The sequence below is a fragment of the Physeter macrocephalus genome, chromosome 20 (genome assembly GCF_002837175.3).
Source record: "Physeter macrocephalus isolate SW-GA chromosome 20, ASM283717v5, whole genome shotgun sequence".
Classification (NCBI taxonomy): Eukaryota; Metazoa; Chordata; class Mammalia; order Artiodactyla; family Physeteridae; genus Physeter; species Physeter macrocephalus.
In genome coordinates this window covers 79,349,005-79,365,698 of record NC_041233.1, presented here as the reverse complement: position 1 = coordinate 79,365,698, position 16,694 = coordinate 79,349,005, and the positions used below count along the sequence as shown (strand labels likewise).

The 16,694-nt window shown below is 48.3% G+C and overlaps 1 protein-coding gene across 1 annotated transcript in view; it reads right to left on the bottom strand.

Annotated features, from left to right (window-relative positions):
- The window catches only part of DOCK1 (dedicator of cytokinesis 1), a 495,771-nt gene that overhangs the window by 343,831 nt on the left and 135,246 nt on the right, over positions 1-16,694 (bottom strand). Inside the window, exon 23 of the mRNA XM_055081438.1 lies at positions 12,885-12,993. Within this exon, the coding sequence (XP_054937413.1) occupies positions 12,885-12,993 (109 nt within the window). The remainder of the gene's footprint in view (positions 1-12,884; positions 12,994-16,694) is intronic.

Genomic DNA, 16,694 nt, shown 5'->3' with positions numbered 1-16,694 from the left:
TGTCAGTCCTCTGATGTTGTTCTCCTTCAGTGTGGAGTGGAATGTTCTGGGTCTTCTGCCCTCTTCATGTCACTTTTGTCAATAGTGACACAGTAACTTGCTGGGACTTTGACTTGGGATGGCACTGAACCTATAGATCAAGTTGGGAAGATCTGACATCTTAACAATAGTGAGTCTTCTTACCCATAAACTGGAATATCTGGCCATTTATTTAGCTCTTGTTTGAGGTTTACGTCATTGGCAACCAAAAGAAGCCTCAATCCACAGAAACTCACAACACAGAAAGAACCTACAAGCACATGCACTTATAAGGAGCATTCCACAAGCAAGGCGCACGTGACCTTTGCAGACCCTGTGCCTTCAGCTCACCTGGGACACCCTGCTTTAGATGGGTCAGACCCGCTTTAGACTCTGTTTTAAACCCCCTCATCTTTCCTAGAACAAAATCTTGGAAGGCGCTCCACGGGGCAGCTGCAATTTGAAGATTGCAGAGAAGAGCCAGTGGATGTGGGTTCTAAATGTCTAGATCGATGACTCTGCTATTAAACTCACCGACTCTACATGATCGTGTTTCCTGCCCCTCCCTTCTGCATGCTTTTTCATTATTACTTTGAACGGGGTGCCATGGGAGCGCTGGGAGGATCACAGGAAGGTGCACTGAAAGGTTCTGATGAGCGAGAGAGCTGCACAAATAGAAGGGATTAGGATTATCTCAGGCCCCCTAATCCACCTGGACAAAAGCAGCAGATAAGATCTCTCCAAACCATATAGGACTCTGGGTTTGGTACTTTCCTCCACTGTATTATGTAACGTAACCAAGCATCCAATAGCAACAAGCACTGTATCTGTGTAGACAACTCCAGCCACCCAGCCAGCAGCACCACTGAGTAGACACCAGACAAGGAGCGGAAACTGGACGCTGTCTAAAGGGAACCGGAAAATGAGAGCCCAGTCCTAAACCATGGTCATGTAGTTAGAAATGTCAGGTAGATACCCAAAATGCGTGTAAATAAGGACCTTTTCAGCACACTACGGCTGCACAGGAACATGTTTCCCGTGATGGAGTGCAGCAGTTACTAGCACAGCAGTGCTCAGAAAGAGATAACTTTTAAGCGGGGTTTCAGGAGAAGCCCACCCTCAATGTCCAAATATTCTAGAATCTTCACCCGCTTCTTTATTTTTTTTAAATAATTTTATTTATTTATTTATTTTTGGCTGCGTTGGGTCTTCGCTGCTGCGCACAGGCTTTCTCTAGTTACGGCGAGTATTTATTTTTGGCTGCATTGGGTCTTCGCTGCTGCGCACGGGCTTTCTCTAGTTACGGCGAGAGGGGGCTACTCTTTGTTGCGGTGCGCAGGCTTCTCATTGCGGTGGCTTCTCTTATTGCCGAGCACGGGCTCTAGGGATGCGGGCTCCGTAGTTGTGGCACACGGGCTCCGTAGTTGTGGCACACGGGCTCCGTAGTTGTGGCACACGGGCTCCGTAGTTGTGGCAGACGGGCTTAGTTGCTCCGCGGCATATGGGATCTTCCCGGACCAGGGCTCGAACCCATGTCCCCTGCCTTGGCAGGCGGATTCTTAGGCTCCGTAGTTGTGGCACACGGGCTCAGTAGTTGTAGCTCGCGGGCTCTAGAGCGCAGGCTCAGTAGTTGTGGCGCACGGGCTTAGTTGCTCTGCCGCATGTGGGATCTTCCCGGACCAGGGATTGAACCCACGTCCTCTGCACTGGCAGGTGGATTCTTAATCACTGCGCCACCAGGGAAGTCCCTTCACCCGCTTCTTAAGATGTCTCTCCATCGCGCAGTGGCTTAAGCCAACGATCTGGGAGGTGATGACACCGCCCTGCCTCTTCCTCATCTCCCACATTGGAGCCACCACCGCAGTCCATAAATTATACCAGCAAGTCTCTTCCTCCTTCTCAAAACTCATCACCAATACTGGAGCCCAATGTCTCAACCAGGGGCTATTCTGCCCCCACCTCAACCCCAGGAGACATCGAGCAATATCTGGACACATTATCGGTTGTCACGCTAGGAAATGCATCTAGCGTGTAGAGGCCAGGGATTCTGCTAAACATCTGTAGTGCACAAGACAGCCCCACAACCAAGAAGGATGGGCCCCAAATGTCAATAATGCTAAAGGAAAGAAGCCTGCTCTAGCCCCAGCCCCATGGTCTCTTACCTGGACTTCATGACAGCCTCTCACCCCACCCTGTCCTCTCGTAACTGCTCCAGCCCATTCTGCAGACAGCAGCCAGATATGACCCTTTGAGAAGCCAAGTCTGACCTCACCACGCCCGTTCCAGGGGTGCCCCGGATCCTGAACAGGACCACAGGGCTCTGCCCCAAGCGCCTCCCCCACCTCTCCATCCTCTCCCCCCAGCCCTCGCTGGCTCACTGCCCACCCCGTCCAGTCACAACCACTGATCTTATGGCCAGTCCTTGAAAGCAACAAATACCCTCCTGTCTACTGGCCTCTACCTGGAACTTCCCCCACCTCGTGCTTTCTTCACCCAACTCCTCCTGGAAACCTTCCTTGAACCCCCCAACTCTTCCCCATCCCCTGATATCCCGGGTCATCCTATGCCTTACTTTCCTCAAAAGGACCTTTTACAATCTAAAATTAGAGATTATGTCTATGGTGTGCTTAAAATCGTACAACTATATATGTGTGGTATGGTGATTTGATTGATATCTGTCTCGCTGACTTAAATGTAATCACCATGAGAACAGAGCCCACATCTGTATTACAGGTGTGTGCCCAGCGCCTGGCACACAGAATGAACATATTCGTAAATGAATTTTTAAAACAAATGAGCCAATAAATGAACAATGAGGGGCTAGGCATAAAGCCATCCGTGAGACCTGCTCCGTTTCACAGAGCACTGACTAAATCCTGACTGTGATGGAGGAAGGAGAAAAGGGCTGGGGGGCACCTTGCCTGGTGGAAGAGGTGGGCAGAGGCTTGGATAAGGGAGGGGGGCCGGGGGAGAGACCCCTGAAGGCCAAGGTCAGGGGCCAGGAGAAGGCAATCACTCCAGGTGCCCGAGCTCTGAAGCCACGAATTGAGAGGAGTGCTTTCCCACTAGAGAGCATCACTGCTGGGGGCAGGACAGGTAAGGTGGCCAGGAAAGGCCTGGAACCCTGCAGTCCCAAATTAGAGCCTTGCCCTCCAACACAAGCAGGCGCGTGAGGGTGAAGAACATGGAGGAAACCCACCACAAAATTAAAGGAAAGATCAATGCCACCGACTACTTCTCCAGGAAATCATTCACTGCAGAGGCTTAAAATGCTAAAAGCAAAACTCCTGGTACTCAACGATGGAAAAATGAACGATGAAAAGTCATTCGATTAAGCCAACGAACGCACATCTACGCAGGCACGAGCTCTGAACTGGCACAGAGCCGGTACAACTACAACTACTCATTAATGTGGAAAGGCACTCATGATACAATGATAAAAAGGGAGTAAAGCGAACCTTATCTAGGTTGTAACTATAGAATTCTCACGCACGTGCACCATAACTTCGGTAGAAAAGCAACACCAACGGTTGGTTTTTGCTGCAGGAGAGTGGAGAACAGAAACGATTTCGCTTTCCGCTAAGGCTGCACTTCTGCTGCTGTTGCAAGGTCCTGTCCGCTACAAATGGGGGCAGGGAGGAGGTCAGGAAACAAGTGTCTCCATCCAGACAGCTCCAAAGTCTGCCCACATGGGTGGCATCGCAAGTGTCCTGGGGCTACAGCCAAGAAGACTGTGCAACTCCCCTGCAAGGAACTCTGGCCAGAAGAGAGATTCCAGAAATCCCACACTGGGCGAGTGCTCTCCACATTATACACTGGGGGAAGCTGGAAGCCCCAGTGTTGGGTGAGTTCAAATTGGAAGCACTTTGAGCCAAAGGTTTACCAGGCAAACGACCTAGAATGTTTTCAACTTTTTATTTTGGCTGCTGCTTCTTTTTTGATGTGAGTCGTGACCTCACTTGCAAGTGTCTTATCACCTACGCATTAGGAAAACTCGTGAAATCAGAAGAGTCCAGAACATCAGGCAGCGGAGGGCTGGTGGCGCAGGTGAGGCCAGCCCCGGGGGGAACACCTGCAGCTGCTGGACTCCCACGCCCCCCACCCGCCAGGGCGTCCAGGACACTCACTGCGCAGGTGAGACCCAACCACACCCACCTCAAAGTGTGGCCAGGGACCAACATCAGCTGCACTCACTGGGTGATGACTGGAAATGAAAACCCTCGGCGCCGCCCCCCCCCCGGAACTACCGGTGGGGGAATCTGCCTTTTCACAAGAGCCCCAGGTGATGTGTGTGCACACACGGAGGGCTGAGAAGCACGGGTCTCCAGCTCCTCTGGGATCCAGACGGCGACGGGAACCTGGGCCAGGGTCAGCTTCCTCTCCAGCTGTTCACCAACCACTGGCCGGGGTGCCGTTGGCATCCATGTTGATTCTACACTGACCTCTACTGTAGGTTCAGTTGTATCCCAGGAAAAGATATATTCAGATCCTCACCCCTGGTACCTGTGAATGCGACCTGACTTAGAACTAGGATCTTGGCAGATGCCATCGAGTTCATGTGAGGTCACGCTGGAGCAGAGTGGGCCCGAGAGTCAATGTGACTGGTGTCCCTATGTGAAGAGACAAAGACACAGACGCACACGGGGAACACCGCGTGAAGGTGCAGACAGAGATGGGCGTGACCCGTCAGCAAGCCGGGGCTGCCAAGGACCACGGCACCCAGCAGACACTGGCAGGAGGGCACAGAGCAGGTTCTCTTACAGAATGTCCGAACGTGTGTGCCCTGAGCCCTCAATTCATAGGCTGAAACCCAGCCCCACTATGTGATGGATTAGGAGGCGGGATCTTGGGAGGTGACTCGGATTAGGGGAGGTCAGAAGGGCAGGGCCCTCCTCATGTGATTAGTGCCCTTATCAGGGTCACAGAGAGCTTGCTTCGTGTCTCTGCTAGCCACCACGTGAGGATGAAAGAAGTCAGCTGTGGGCAACGCAGAGGAAGGCCCTCACCAGAACACGGCCCTGATGGCACCCCGAGCTCGGACTTCCAGGCTCCAGAAACGTGAGGAATAAATTTCTGTTGTTTATAAGCCACCCAGTCTATAATATTCTGTGACAGCAGCCCAAACTAAGACAAGCACCCAGAAGGAAGAAATTTCTGTTTCAAGCTGCCATGTTTGTGGTACTGAGTTGCAGCAGTCCGAGGAGACTGGTGTCACTTCCAAGCATGGCTTGGTCCCCTCGGCCCCCGGAGTCTGGGACCGCCCTCTCCTCCCTGTTAGGAGAACTCTCCAGAAGGCCTGGCCCATTGCTGATTCTCAATCCTATGTGGCCGTTGCCTTCGTGGCTGTCTTCTCCTGAGCTGCCAGCCTTCAGCTGCTGAGTACCCTGGCTCCAAAAGGCTTCCCCCCAAATGGACACGTGACCTGCACAGTCGCCATCCAAGCCATCTCGGACAAACGATGACAGACGTGCACGCAAAGCCCTGACCCGCACCTGCGGCATCCTGGATCGGTCAACACGGTCAACAACCACCAGCCCCCACCCTCAAAAAAAAGTGAGGGAAATATTTTATCGTTTGCTCTGAGTATACCTTCCTGGCTCTGATGCTACCCATGTCTTTAAAATACATACAAGTCTATGAGGGTGCCCACGTCTCGCTGGCCTGCTTCCTCAGGGCCAGGATCATCTGAGCTGAAGGAACTGGACTCGGCAGAGCTCTCGTCTCCTTACCTGATTCACCCACTGATCCTGTACCAAGAGACGCCAAGGTTACGTAAGCAGGTGACTTCTGAGGATCCAACGGCTCCCTAGGTGTCCAACGCTGTGGTCAAGTCGCTCAGTCCCACAAAGTATAGGATGAAGTGGAATCACAGACAGGACCAGGGTTCCAGTGAAAACCAAGGCCAGGCCATCACGTGGAACACAACAGCCCAAATGAGAGGTGCACAGATTCATCAGGCAGGGAGCAAGGCCTGATAGCTCTGCTTACAACTTCCACAGACCTTCAGAGCATTTGGAAACCTGGATGCACCCAGCTAACCGGACAGAACCAGGTCTTTGCCATAGAGAAAGGGTTGGCCAGGGAGGTTTTTGAAGCACCGTTTACGGAAAGGAAAACTAGAAACAATCTTGGTGCCCAAACATAGAAAACTGGTTAAATAAGCTACAACACAACAATGAAGTAATATAACCTTAAAAAAGGTGTTCTTGGGCTTCCCTGTTGAGAGTCCGCCCGCCGATGCAGGGGACGCGGGTTCGTGCCCCGGTCCGGGAAGATCCCACGTGCCGCGGAGCGGCTGGGCCCGTGAGCCGTGGCCGCTGAGCCTGCGCGTCCGGAGCCTGTGCTCCGCAACGGGAGAGGCCGCGGCGGTGAGAGGCCCGCGTATCGCAGAAGAAGAAAAAAAAAAAAAAGATGTTCTTCAAGAGTACTGAAGGATGTAGGGAAATGTATGTGGAAAAAAGGAAAGCTGTATAAGTAGGTATATATAAACACACATACATACATATGTAAATATCTGTATGTCTATATCATATATATAATCTCATGCATCATCACAGACTAAGGAGGAAAAGCCTACGATTATAAAGACAAAAATACTAACACTGTAATTTATGGAGGGTGAGATGACAAGCGAGACTTATTTTTCTGAATTGACTTTTTGGCATTTTCCACTTTTCTAAAAAGATCACATATTACACTTAAACTGAGGGCAAGGACACAATAAATCCCTGCCTTGTTTAAGGGAGCTGATAAGACTTCACATCCTTATGGGAATCTTGAACGCAGCACATGAAGTGGAGAGCACTGGGGCCCAGGAAGAAGGGGTCAAGTGGAGCTGCTATCACTAGAGCCAAGGCCCTGGGCAGGTCAGCAGTCACCTGTGTGACCTGATTCTCTCATCTGCAAGGAAATCATAGTATTTCCGATCCTTGTTTTGTCATCATCCCTAAAACATTCAGAGAGTTTTTCCAGAGGACAAAAATATTCGAAACTTACAAATTTGTGAGAAGCAGTGAGGACCCTGGATGCTACCTGAGAAATGGACAAAAAGCAGCCAAAACTTCTGATAAGGAAGAATTTTAGATAAAATAGAAGTAAGTATAGTTCAAGTCCAGGTATTATTTTTTGTTGTTGTTGTTGTTGTTTAACATCTTTATTGGAGTATAACTGCTTTACAATGGTGTGTTAGTTGCTGCTTTACAACAAAGTGAATCAGCTGTACATATACACATGTTCCCGTATCTCTTCCCTCTTGCGTCTCCCTCCCTCCCACCCTCCCTATCTCACCCCTCTAGGTGGTCACAAACCACCGAGCTGATCTCCCTGTGCTATGCGGCAGCTTCCCACTAGCTATCTATTTTACGTTTAAGGAAATGAAAACCATGCTTCTTGGAGGGCAAAACTCACCCAACAACTGCATTTACTGTGATTACCGTATAGCTTATTTCCAACACACTTCTTCCCGGGGAAGGCCAGACAGAAGTGGCACCACCAGGGGTCAGAATGGCAAACAACAGGGAAGCTGGCACCCAAGGGGCAGCCCCCTGGAAGGAAGGCAAAGCCTCACGCATCTGTGTGCCCATCTCAGCTCAGGAGCCTCAAATTCAATTAATCTTCACCCCAGTCCAATCCACATGCTGGTAGGGGAATTCACTGAGCGCCAGGGACCTGTGTCTTTACAATGGAAGGCACACAGAACACTAATAATATTTCATACTAAACCGAACAAGAGGGTGGAAGAAACAGAAAGAACGGTAAAGAGCAGTGTTTTTCAAATGTGGGTTGAGATACATTGGCTGTTCAGGAAATAAATTTAGTGCCTGTCAACAAGCATTTTTTTTTTTTAGTGAAATACATTAGTTCAGAATAGATTAAAGGATACCAGAATAGAACAGAAAATGCCACAGTACATCCCATGCAATAAAGGGTTAGAACTTTTTCATGAAAGACTTTTCAGCTTCACACAAACACACACACACACACACACACACACACACACACACACACACACACACAGAGACATGACCAACAATGCAATTTTTATTGTGGATCAGGGTCAATGTTTCCCTCAACAGAAAGTTCTAGAAATTTCTAGGGAGGCTATGCCTAGTTCACAGGGTAGTCTTTTCCAGGATCATCCCACAGAGTTGTAAGATTTGTGGAACAGAGTGAAAATGTCAATGCCTGTGTTAATTCTGATGGCAAAACCCCAAGTGCCCCAAATCTAGCACTGCAATCCACGACGAGTGGTGAAGAAACAGAAGCCTCTGTGGCCAATGCAGGGGGCCCATCACGAGACCCACCCTCCAAGAAGCCTCAGGACCAGCCCCATGGAACCGCCTTTACCTCCCTCTAGACACAGCCAATTTCTGCTGGCATAGCGTCAAAGTTTTTTAATTGCTTTTTGCCAAAAAACACAGGACATATCCACTCCAATGAAAAGCTCCACAGGGAACGAAGCTGATGTCTTTACAGCCCCAAAGCATCTGATCCAGAGCTGTTGTCCGTCTACGTGGACAACCACTTTAGGCCCTGTTTCCAAGCCATCGGATCGCTGGTGCCCAGCGACCCTCTCTGGGGGAACCGAATGGAAGGCTGTGGCCCTGGATCCGGGCAACATGGGCTTAAATTATCCCTCTGCCTGGTCCCATGGCCTTGGGCAGGTTCATTAACAGCTCTAGGTGTCTTCACCTAAAATCAACGATAGTACCTATGCAACGGGATTACTGTAAGGATCACAGAAGATGATAAACATAAAGCACTCAGGACGGCAAGTGATCGATGAATATCAGCCCTTGGACCTCACGCTCCTTTCTATCAGCCTTTGGAATTAATCCTCCGGGTGGCTTCCGAGCATCCAGAGGGGCGCTCTACTCGTGTCTCTAAGAATCAAAGGCTAGGAGAGCTGGCTGGATTGACTGTGAAGATTCTGAACAGCAGAACCTGGAATCTCACCCGTTTCTCCAAGGCAGCTGGAGAACATCACAGCTTCCTGAGAAACACAAGCCCACTGCCAGATGTGAGTTTTAGGGAAATGCTGAAATACAGTCAGGGAACAAGAAGGGCAGGTACAGCACTGAGGGTGTAGCGAGTAAAGAGAGGTTCTGCCGTAATTTCATCAAGACTAACTGAGCACCGGACACACAGTGGCTCGTGATAGGCACGGCCAAGGTGAGCAACGGAAGAGAAGGCAATGGGAGAGGGTGATCGCGTCTGGCTTGGAGATGCTGCAGGTGAAGTGCCATTGGGTCACGCGTGGGGGAGAGGCAGATGGTGACCACACAGGGTAGAGCAGAGAACAGGACCAGGCGGTGCTGGCCACAGGTACAAGGACCTGCTCATGGCGGGGGGAAGAGACGGAGAAGTGTGATGGCCAAGAAGGTTCCCCGAAGCACCTGCTGAATGCTGAGAATGTCTGGGGGTGGCTGTAGGCACGTGAAAGGGGCAATCTGATGTGTAGACAGAAGATTCCAGACTGAGAGGAAAGGGTGAGGGATCCATCAGGACCCCAAAGGAAGGGGCAGGTAGGGGAGAACTCAACACAGGTGGAGGGTTAGTTTCAGGTAGTAGAACGGACTCGTCTTCTTCGGAAGGAAGTGAGAAAGGGAAGGTGATGTTGGACAGGTATTAGAGGATCTTTTCAGTACAGCAGACAGACCAGCATCATTTGCTAAAGGTGGAGGGGGGTGGGTAATGAGTCTCAAGCTTGAGAAGCTGCCAGAAATACTGTTAAGATAAATGGAACAAGAAATCTTTTCTTTTTTAATTTTTATAAAAAATAAAATGGTATGGGTGCTGTGGAAAATAACATGGTAATTCCTCAAAAAATTACACATACAACCCAGCAATTCTACATCTGGCACAGACCCAAAAGAAGTGAAAGCAGGGCTTGAACAGCTAGTCACTTGTCAACTACTTTCACAGCAGCATCATTCACAAAGGCCAAAAGGTGTAAAGAACCCAAGTGTCGGGCTTCCCTGGTGGCGCAGTGGTTGCGCGTCCGCCTGCCGATGCAGGGGAACCGGGTTCGCGCCCCGGTCTGGGAGGATCCCACGTGCCGCGGAGCGGCTGGGCCCGTGAGCCGTGGCCGCTGAGCCTGCGCGTCCGGAGCCTGTGCTCCACAACGGGAGAGACCACAACGGTGAGAGGCCCGCGTACCGCAAAAAAAAGAACCCAAGTGTCCATCAAAAGGTGCACGAATAACAAAATTTGTTAGATACCTGCAATGGAATACAATTCTGTCTCAGCAAGGAAGGAAATTCTGACACCTGCTACAACATGGATGAACCGTGAGGACATCATGCTAAGTAAAAGAAGCCAGTCACAAAAGGACACGTACGGTATGATTCCACTTATACGAGGAACCTGGAGTACTCAGGTTCACAGAGACAGACAGCAGCACGGTGGCTGTCAGGGGCTGGGAGGAGGGGGGCAAGGGGGAGCTACGGTGTAACAGGTACCGAGTTTCTGTCTGGGGCGATGAAAAGGGCTCCGGAGACGGATGGTGGTGATGGTTTCACATCCACGTGAATGTCTTTCATGTCACAGAACTATACTCTTAAAAGTGGTTAAAGTGGTAATTTTTCATGTTATTTACCATATAAAGAATTTTTTTAAGGATTTGTCAGCAGCTCTGAGGTTGGGGGTCATTAACTGAGGGATCGTAAAGCAGCACAATGGTGAGTGTGTCTCTAGAACCACATGGCGGCCCCAGAGCAGGATCTAGAAGTGGAGGAGACCTGAGGCCACCTGGCAGAGCATCGCCCACATATGCACCGTGGTTCCCCCTCCCATTTAACAAAAACGTACCCAAGTACGCTCCCGCTTAAGTTAAATGACCCTGCTAAAAACTCCAAGTCCAATGGAAGGCAGCGCTGTTGAAAATTCTACTTGGATGCCGTGTTTATCCTGCAGTTAATTATTATCAGAAACTCCTCTCGCCTCTCCCTTCATTGAGGCATTAAATGCTGACCTGAATCCACAAGGTGGGTGTAAGTGGTTCTTACGAGTCTGAGAAGCGTGACGGCAGGGTGCTCGGAACGGCCACTCCCACCCCACAAGTCCATCGGGTCACGCTGAACACCACCAAGAAGGCGTGGAGTGTGCTGACCCCCTACTCACAAAGGAGATCATCCCCAAGATCAAAACAGCCAACAAGGGCCACCCTTGGGAAACAACGTTTAACCCCTACGAAACGCCAGTCTTCTCCGTATTTCCTCTACGTAAGCTGACTCACAATTGTATTTCCATTTCAACAGAGCAAAACGTAAAAAGTTAAAACAACACAAAAACAGGATCCCATGATGGGAATTCTTAAATTTCAGAAGTCGAGGAAGCACCTATTGTGCAAGAACAAAATACAAAATTAGCAGCAAGGAGGCAACATTTCAAAGAAAACTCAGTCATCTGTCTTGCAGACGTGAGGTTTGCATCAATGCACAAACGCCACTGAATTCACCCATGTCTCATAATAAAACACCCACTGAAGGAAGGACTCTCAAGTCTGCAGTTACTAAATACCTTGACATCCAGGGAGGTGGGCAGACACAAGTCAAGCCCAATCAAATTTAATAATCTAACAGTATATTTAGAAACCAAAAAGGACTTCTGGGCTCAAAACTTCCTGTCGTTTGTATCTATTCTTAGACTCCGTGTGTCTGTTTTTCAGAAATGCCAGAGGATTTCGTAGTAAACGTACCAAATACATTGTTAATTTTAACCTCAAAACAATAAGGCAGCTTTAGGCAATAAGTTGCCAAAATAATTAAGCCAAAACTTGAAAGAAAATACACGCCACATAGCTTTCTCTGCGGATCACCAGCTCTACATGAAGACTGAGAAATGATACTGAGGATGGCACGGCTCAGCCAGACAGCAGCTTCACCTCCGAGATGAAAGGGCCATCGTGACTGTTCGTGTTTAGCGACACTGCTCCCCCGGTCACAACAACCGTGTCACACATCTGAGCACACGTCCATCTCTGTCCCAGACTTAAAAGCTGGGAAATCACTTTCCCACAATATTTTTAATAGCCATAAAGATGTTTCCTGGGAGGTGATACAGTAAAAGAACATTCAAAGAGGAAGGTAAGAATAGAGGCTGCTACAAGGAGCAGCGGAGTGAAAGCTGCAAGTTAATCATTTGGAAGAGTCTTGTCCTTTGAAGGAATTAGCACGGGCAGCACCCACAGATCGCACGGCTTCTTCGGCAGTAAGTCAGCCGCACTGAAACTGCCAGACAGGGACGCTGGCGAGTGTGCGGGTCCCGGGCTGCTCCCTGGGCCCTCCCCACGCCCCACCTCCCGGCACCTCCACGCCGGCGTGCCCTGAAGACCAGGCAGACCCCACCTGAGACGCAGGCATCTTTTCTCCCAAAGGACCACGGGGCAAGAACAGATAATAAGGTGGTGAGAAGAGCAGGACCACGGGAAGGTTGGATCCTTCGCTCACTCTTCCAGACTCGCTGGAGGGACCAAGATATATCACTATCAGCACAGCTCAGCCTGAGGTCTGACGGATGCCTGGGGCACCTACAGCCTCAGCCTCCCACACCTGCTCAGATACTGAGATGCCCTGACAAGTGACGTGAAAACATCATCCTCATCCACTTCCCCATCCTTCCATAAAGGAAACTGAGAACCTCTCCTTGCAGAGAAGCAAAGGGCAGCATTTAAGAGCAGCTACAGAGGAAGCAAAAAGAATCCCTTTACGGGGACCACGATCACGGTCATAGCAAAGCCACTCCTGAACCTTCCGCTCAAGTCCGGGCTTCGAAGGACATGCAGACCCTGCTTTTCTCGGCCTGCAGGGAGTCCCGCATCTAAGAGCGGGGCCCTGAGCGTGGTCGGCGCCGCCCCGAGGACCTACCTTCACCCGGACGGTCTGGTCCGACACGCCGCTCATCATGTCGCTGATGGATCGGAACAGCTGCACCAAGGACTCCACGAAATCGGCCTCTCCTTTGTTTTCGTACAGCCTGCAAAGGAACACACAGATCTGTGGGCCTGGCACACGGCACAGCACCACTTTCTGCTCCTGCATCTACAGACATTAAAGTTGCTGTGAGAGAACATCCTCAATACCCATGGAACATGGGAGCTGACTTGGTTATAATCTGGACCACTCAGCTAGGGAGATACGCCTTCACACTGCGGAAGCTGACTTCTAATCATTCTGTTTATTGCATTTTGGCTTGTAGCATAACACTTTCTACAAATCTGAAAAACGCAGAAATGTATAAAAAGGGAGGGAAGGAGGGAGAGGGTAAGGAAGCGAGAGAGGAAGGAAGGATGGAGAAATCCAGCTTTAACTCTACCCCACAGAGATCACATCATTAATACTTCACTGTATATCCTGCCAGTGTTTCTTAAACCCATAACGTCACATAACTGACAATCACAAAGACAACTGACTAAGTTTAACATGATCTTAGAACCTTTTGAAAATGACACTATGATAATAAACTCAAAATTACTTGATTTCAGAGTAATGATACTATACAAATTCTTCCATCATAGAACTGGTGGTTCCAGGAAAACATTCAAGAAGTGGATCATATTCAGTAAATGGATAATAAGGAAGTGGTACATTGGTTACATGTATGCAAATACGTGCTGCTAATTGTAAATAAGTTTCATCTATAAATTATTTATTAGCAGTTACTTCAAGCTGCCGTGTTACTAACAAGCAATACGTTTGCATTTTCAAATGCTGCAGCCCTGATGTTTTATTAATACAGACTAGCTTTCTGCCTAATTAAAAGTATACCATACCTGAAAACTTGTGTACAATGGAAAATTTTGTAAACTAAGTGATAATTCATTACCCTAGAAGTAATCTTATATTTAAATGAGTTCCACTGTAAAGCAACAAATTCCGTCTAAAATGGGAAATTGCAACCTAGTGTATCTGTTTTGTAAAGGGTTTTCAAATAGGGGTTTGTATAAACAGTGTACCAAACAATGACAATTATGAAGTCATGAACTTCTGCTTGCAGGTGAAAAGGAGCAAGGTTTGGCAGACTGGTGCAAATACTTGGGGAGGCTTCTAGCATGCACTCATCCATTCTCCCCCATTCCCCCCCACCCCTCTCCCAGTATATTTGCCAATTCCTAAGGCTCCATGGCTCAGGGGACTGAAAACCAAAATGAAAACATCTATAAAGCAGAGTGGAGTGTTTATCTGTCTCCAGAGATAAAGAATACAGTTTGAAAAATGCCAGGGAGAGGGGCTCCAGATAACACAGCAGACTCTCAGTTGAAAACCCTGGGGGACCAGAGGAAAACCATAGAAGACTGAGGCTCACAAAGGCTATATACAGCCTCCGTAGTGTAAAGGTTCAGTCTCACTTTCTCTGCCTAGAAAAGAAAAGGATGAATCATCTCTTGAAGAAGATCACATCATCTGGAGCTTTGACAGTTTTATATATTCACAGTCCTGTATTCAAACAAAGTTACTAAACACAGCAAAATACCAGACCACATGGCCAAATCAAAAAAGAGACAACAGAAACAGATCCACAAGTGCTCAAGATATTGTAGTTAGCAAGCAGTTACATCCTGTAGTAAGTATTATATTGTAAAACAAAAAGAAAAAGATGGAAAAAATAGAAAACTGGAAATATGAAAATAGAGATGAAGAAAACAAAAGGTAAGATAAAAAATTCTAGTAGAGAAATGAAGGTATAAAAAAAGATGAAAATTCTGAAACAAAAACATAATATCTAAAATTAAGAATTTAGGGACTTCCCTGGTGGCACAGTGGTTAAGAATCCACCTGCTGGGCTTCCCTGGTGGCGCAGTGGTTGGGAGTCCGCCTGCCGATGCAGGGGACACGGGTTTGTGCCCCGGTCTGGAGGATCCCACGTGCCGCGGAGCGGCTGGGCCCATGAGCCATGGCCGCTGAGCCTGTGCGTCCGGAGCCTGTGCTCCGCAACGGGAGAGGCCACAGCAGCGAGAGGCCCGCGTACCGCAAAAAAAAAAAACAACAAAAAAAAAAGAACCCACCTGCCAATACAGGGGACACAAGTTTGATCCCTGGTCCAGGAAGATCCCACATGCCACAGAGCAACTAAGCCCATGTGCCAAAACTAATAAAGCCCGCACACCTAGAGCCCATGCTCTGCAACAAGAGAAGCCACCACAATGAGAACCCTGCGCACCGCAACAAAGAGTAGCTCCCACTCGCTGCAATTAGAGAAAAGCCCGCACACAGCAACGAAGACTCAACGCAGCCAAAAAATAAAAATTTTTTTAATGATAAAATAAAATTAAGAATTCACTATATGGGTAAACTTGAGATTAGACAGAGTTAAAGACAGAATCAGTGAAACGGAAGACAATCACAGGAAACTAAACAGAAGAGACAGAAAATATAGAAAAGTGTGCTAGAGATATGTAGGAGACAATGAAGAGATCTAACATACATGTAATTGAAGTTACAGAAGAAAATGAGAGCTACAATGTGACAAATTTAACATTAGAATAGATAATGGCCATGAATTTGCCAAAATTAATAAAGAATCAATCCAAAATTCAAGAAGCAGGCTTCCCTGGTGGCTCAGTGGTTAAGAATCCACCTGCCAATGCAGGGGACACGGGTTCAGTCCCTGGTCTGGGAAGATCCCACATGCCGCGGAGCAACTAAGCCCGTGCACCACAACTACTGAGCCTGCGCTCCAGAGCCCGAGAGCCACAACTACTGAGCCCACGTGCCACAATTACTGAAGCCCGCGCACCTAGAGCCCATGCTCCGCAACAAGAGAAGCCACCGCAGTGAGAAGCCCGCGCACCGCAACGAAGAGCAGCCCCCGCTCACTGCAACTAGAGAAAGCCCGCGCGCAGCAGCGAAGACCCAAAGCAGCCAAAAAATAATTAATTAATTAATTAATTAATTTTTAAAAATTCAAGAAGCTCTCAAAATCCAATGTAGGATAAATAAAAGGCTAACCATTCCTATGTAATCCATAGTAAAACTTCTAATAACCACAGAAAAAGAGAAAAATTGTAAACATAGGTAGAGAAAAAATTTTAAAGACACCTTTACCTTCAAAGATGTAACAATAAGTCTGAAAGCTGACTTCTCACCAGAAATGATGGAAATCAAAAGAGAAAAGAATAACAACTGGAAGAAGAAAATAACTGCCAATCTAGAATTCTATATTAAAAGAAAACATCCTTCAAAAACAAAGATGAAGTCAACAATTTTCATACAAACAAAACCTGCAGCAGACTTATACCCAAAGAAATTCTACATGAAGTTCTTTGCACCAAAGGAAAATTATCCTATAGAGAAGCATAAAATTAAAAGAAGGATGGAAAAACAATAATAAATATAAAACATGCTGAATGAATATCAACTATACAAAATAATAATAGTAATGCCTTAAAATATATGTAGACTTGAAATGCATGACAATAATAACACAAAAAAAGAGAGAAAATGGGGGCTTCCCTGGTGGCGCAGTGGTTGAGAGTCCGCCTGCCGATGCGGGGGACACGGGTTCGTGCCCCGGTCCGGGAAGATCCCACGTGCCGCGGAGCGGCTGGGCACGTGAGCCATGACCACTGGGCCTGCGCGTCCGGAGCCTGTGCTCCGCAGCGGGAGAGGCCACAACGGTGAGAGGCCTGCGTACCGCAAAAAAAAAAAAAAAAAAAAAAAAAAGGAAAAAAGAGAGAG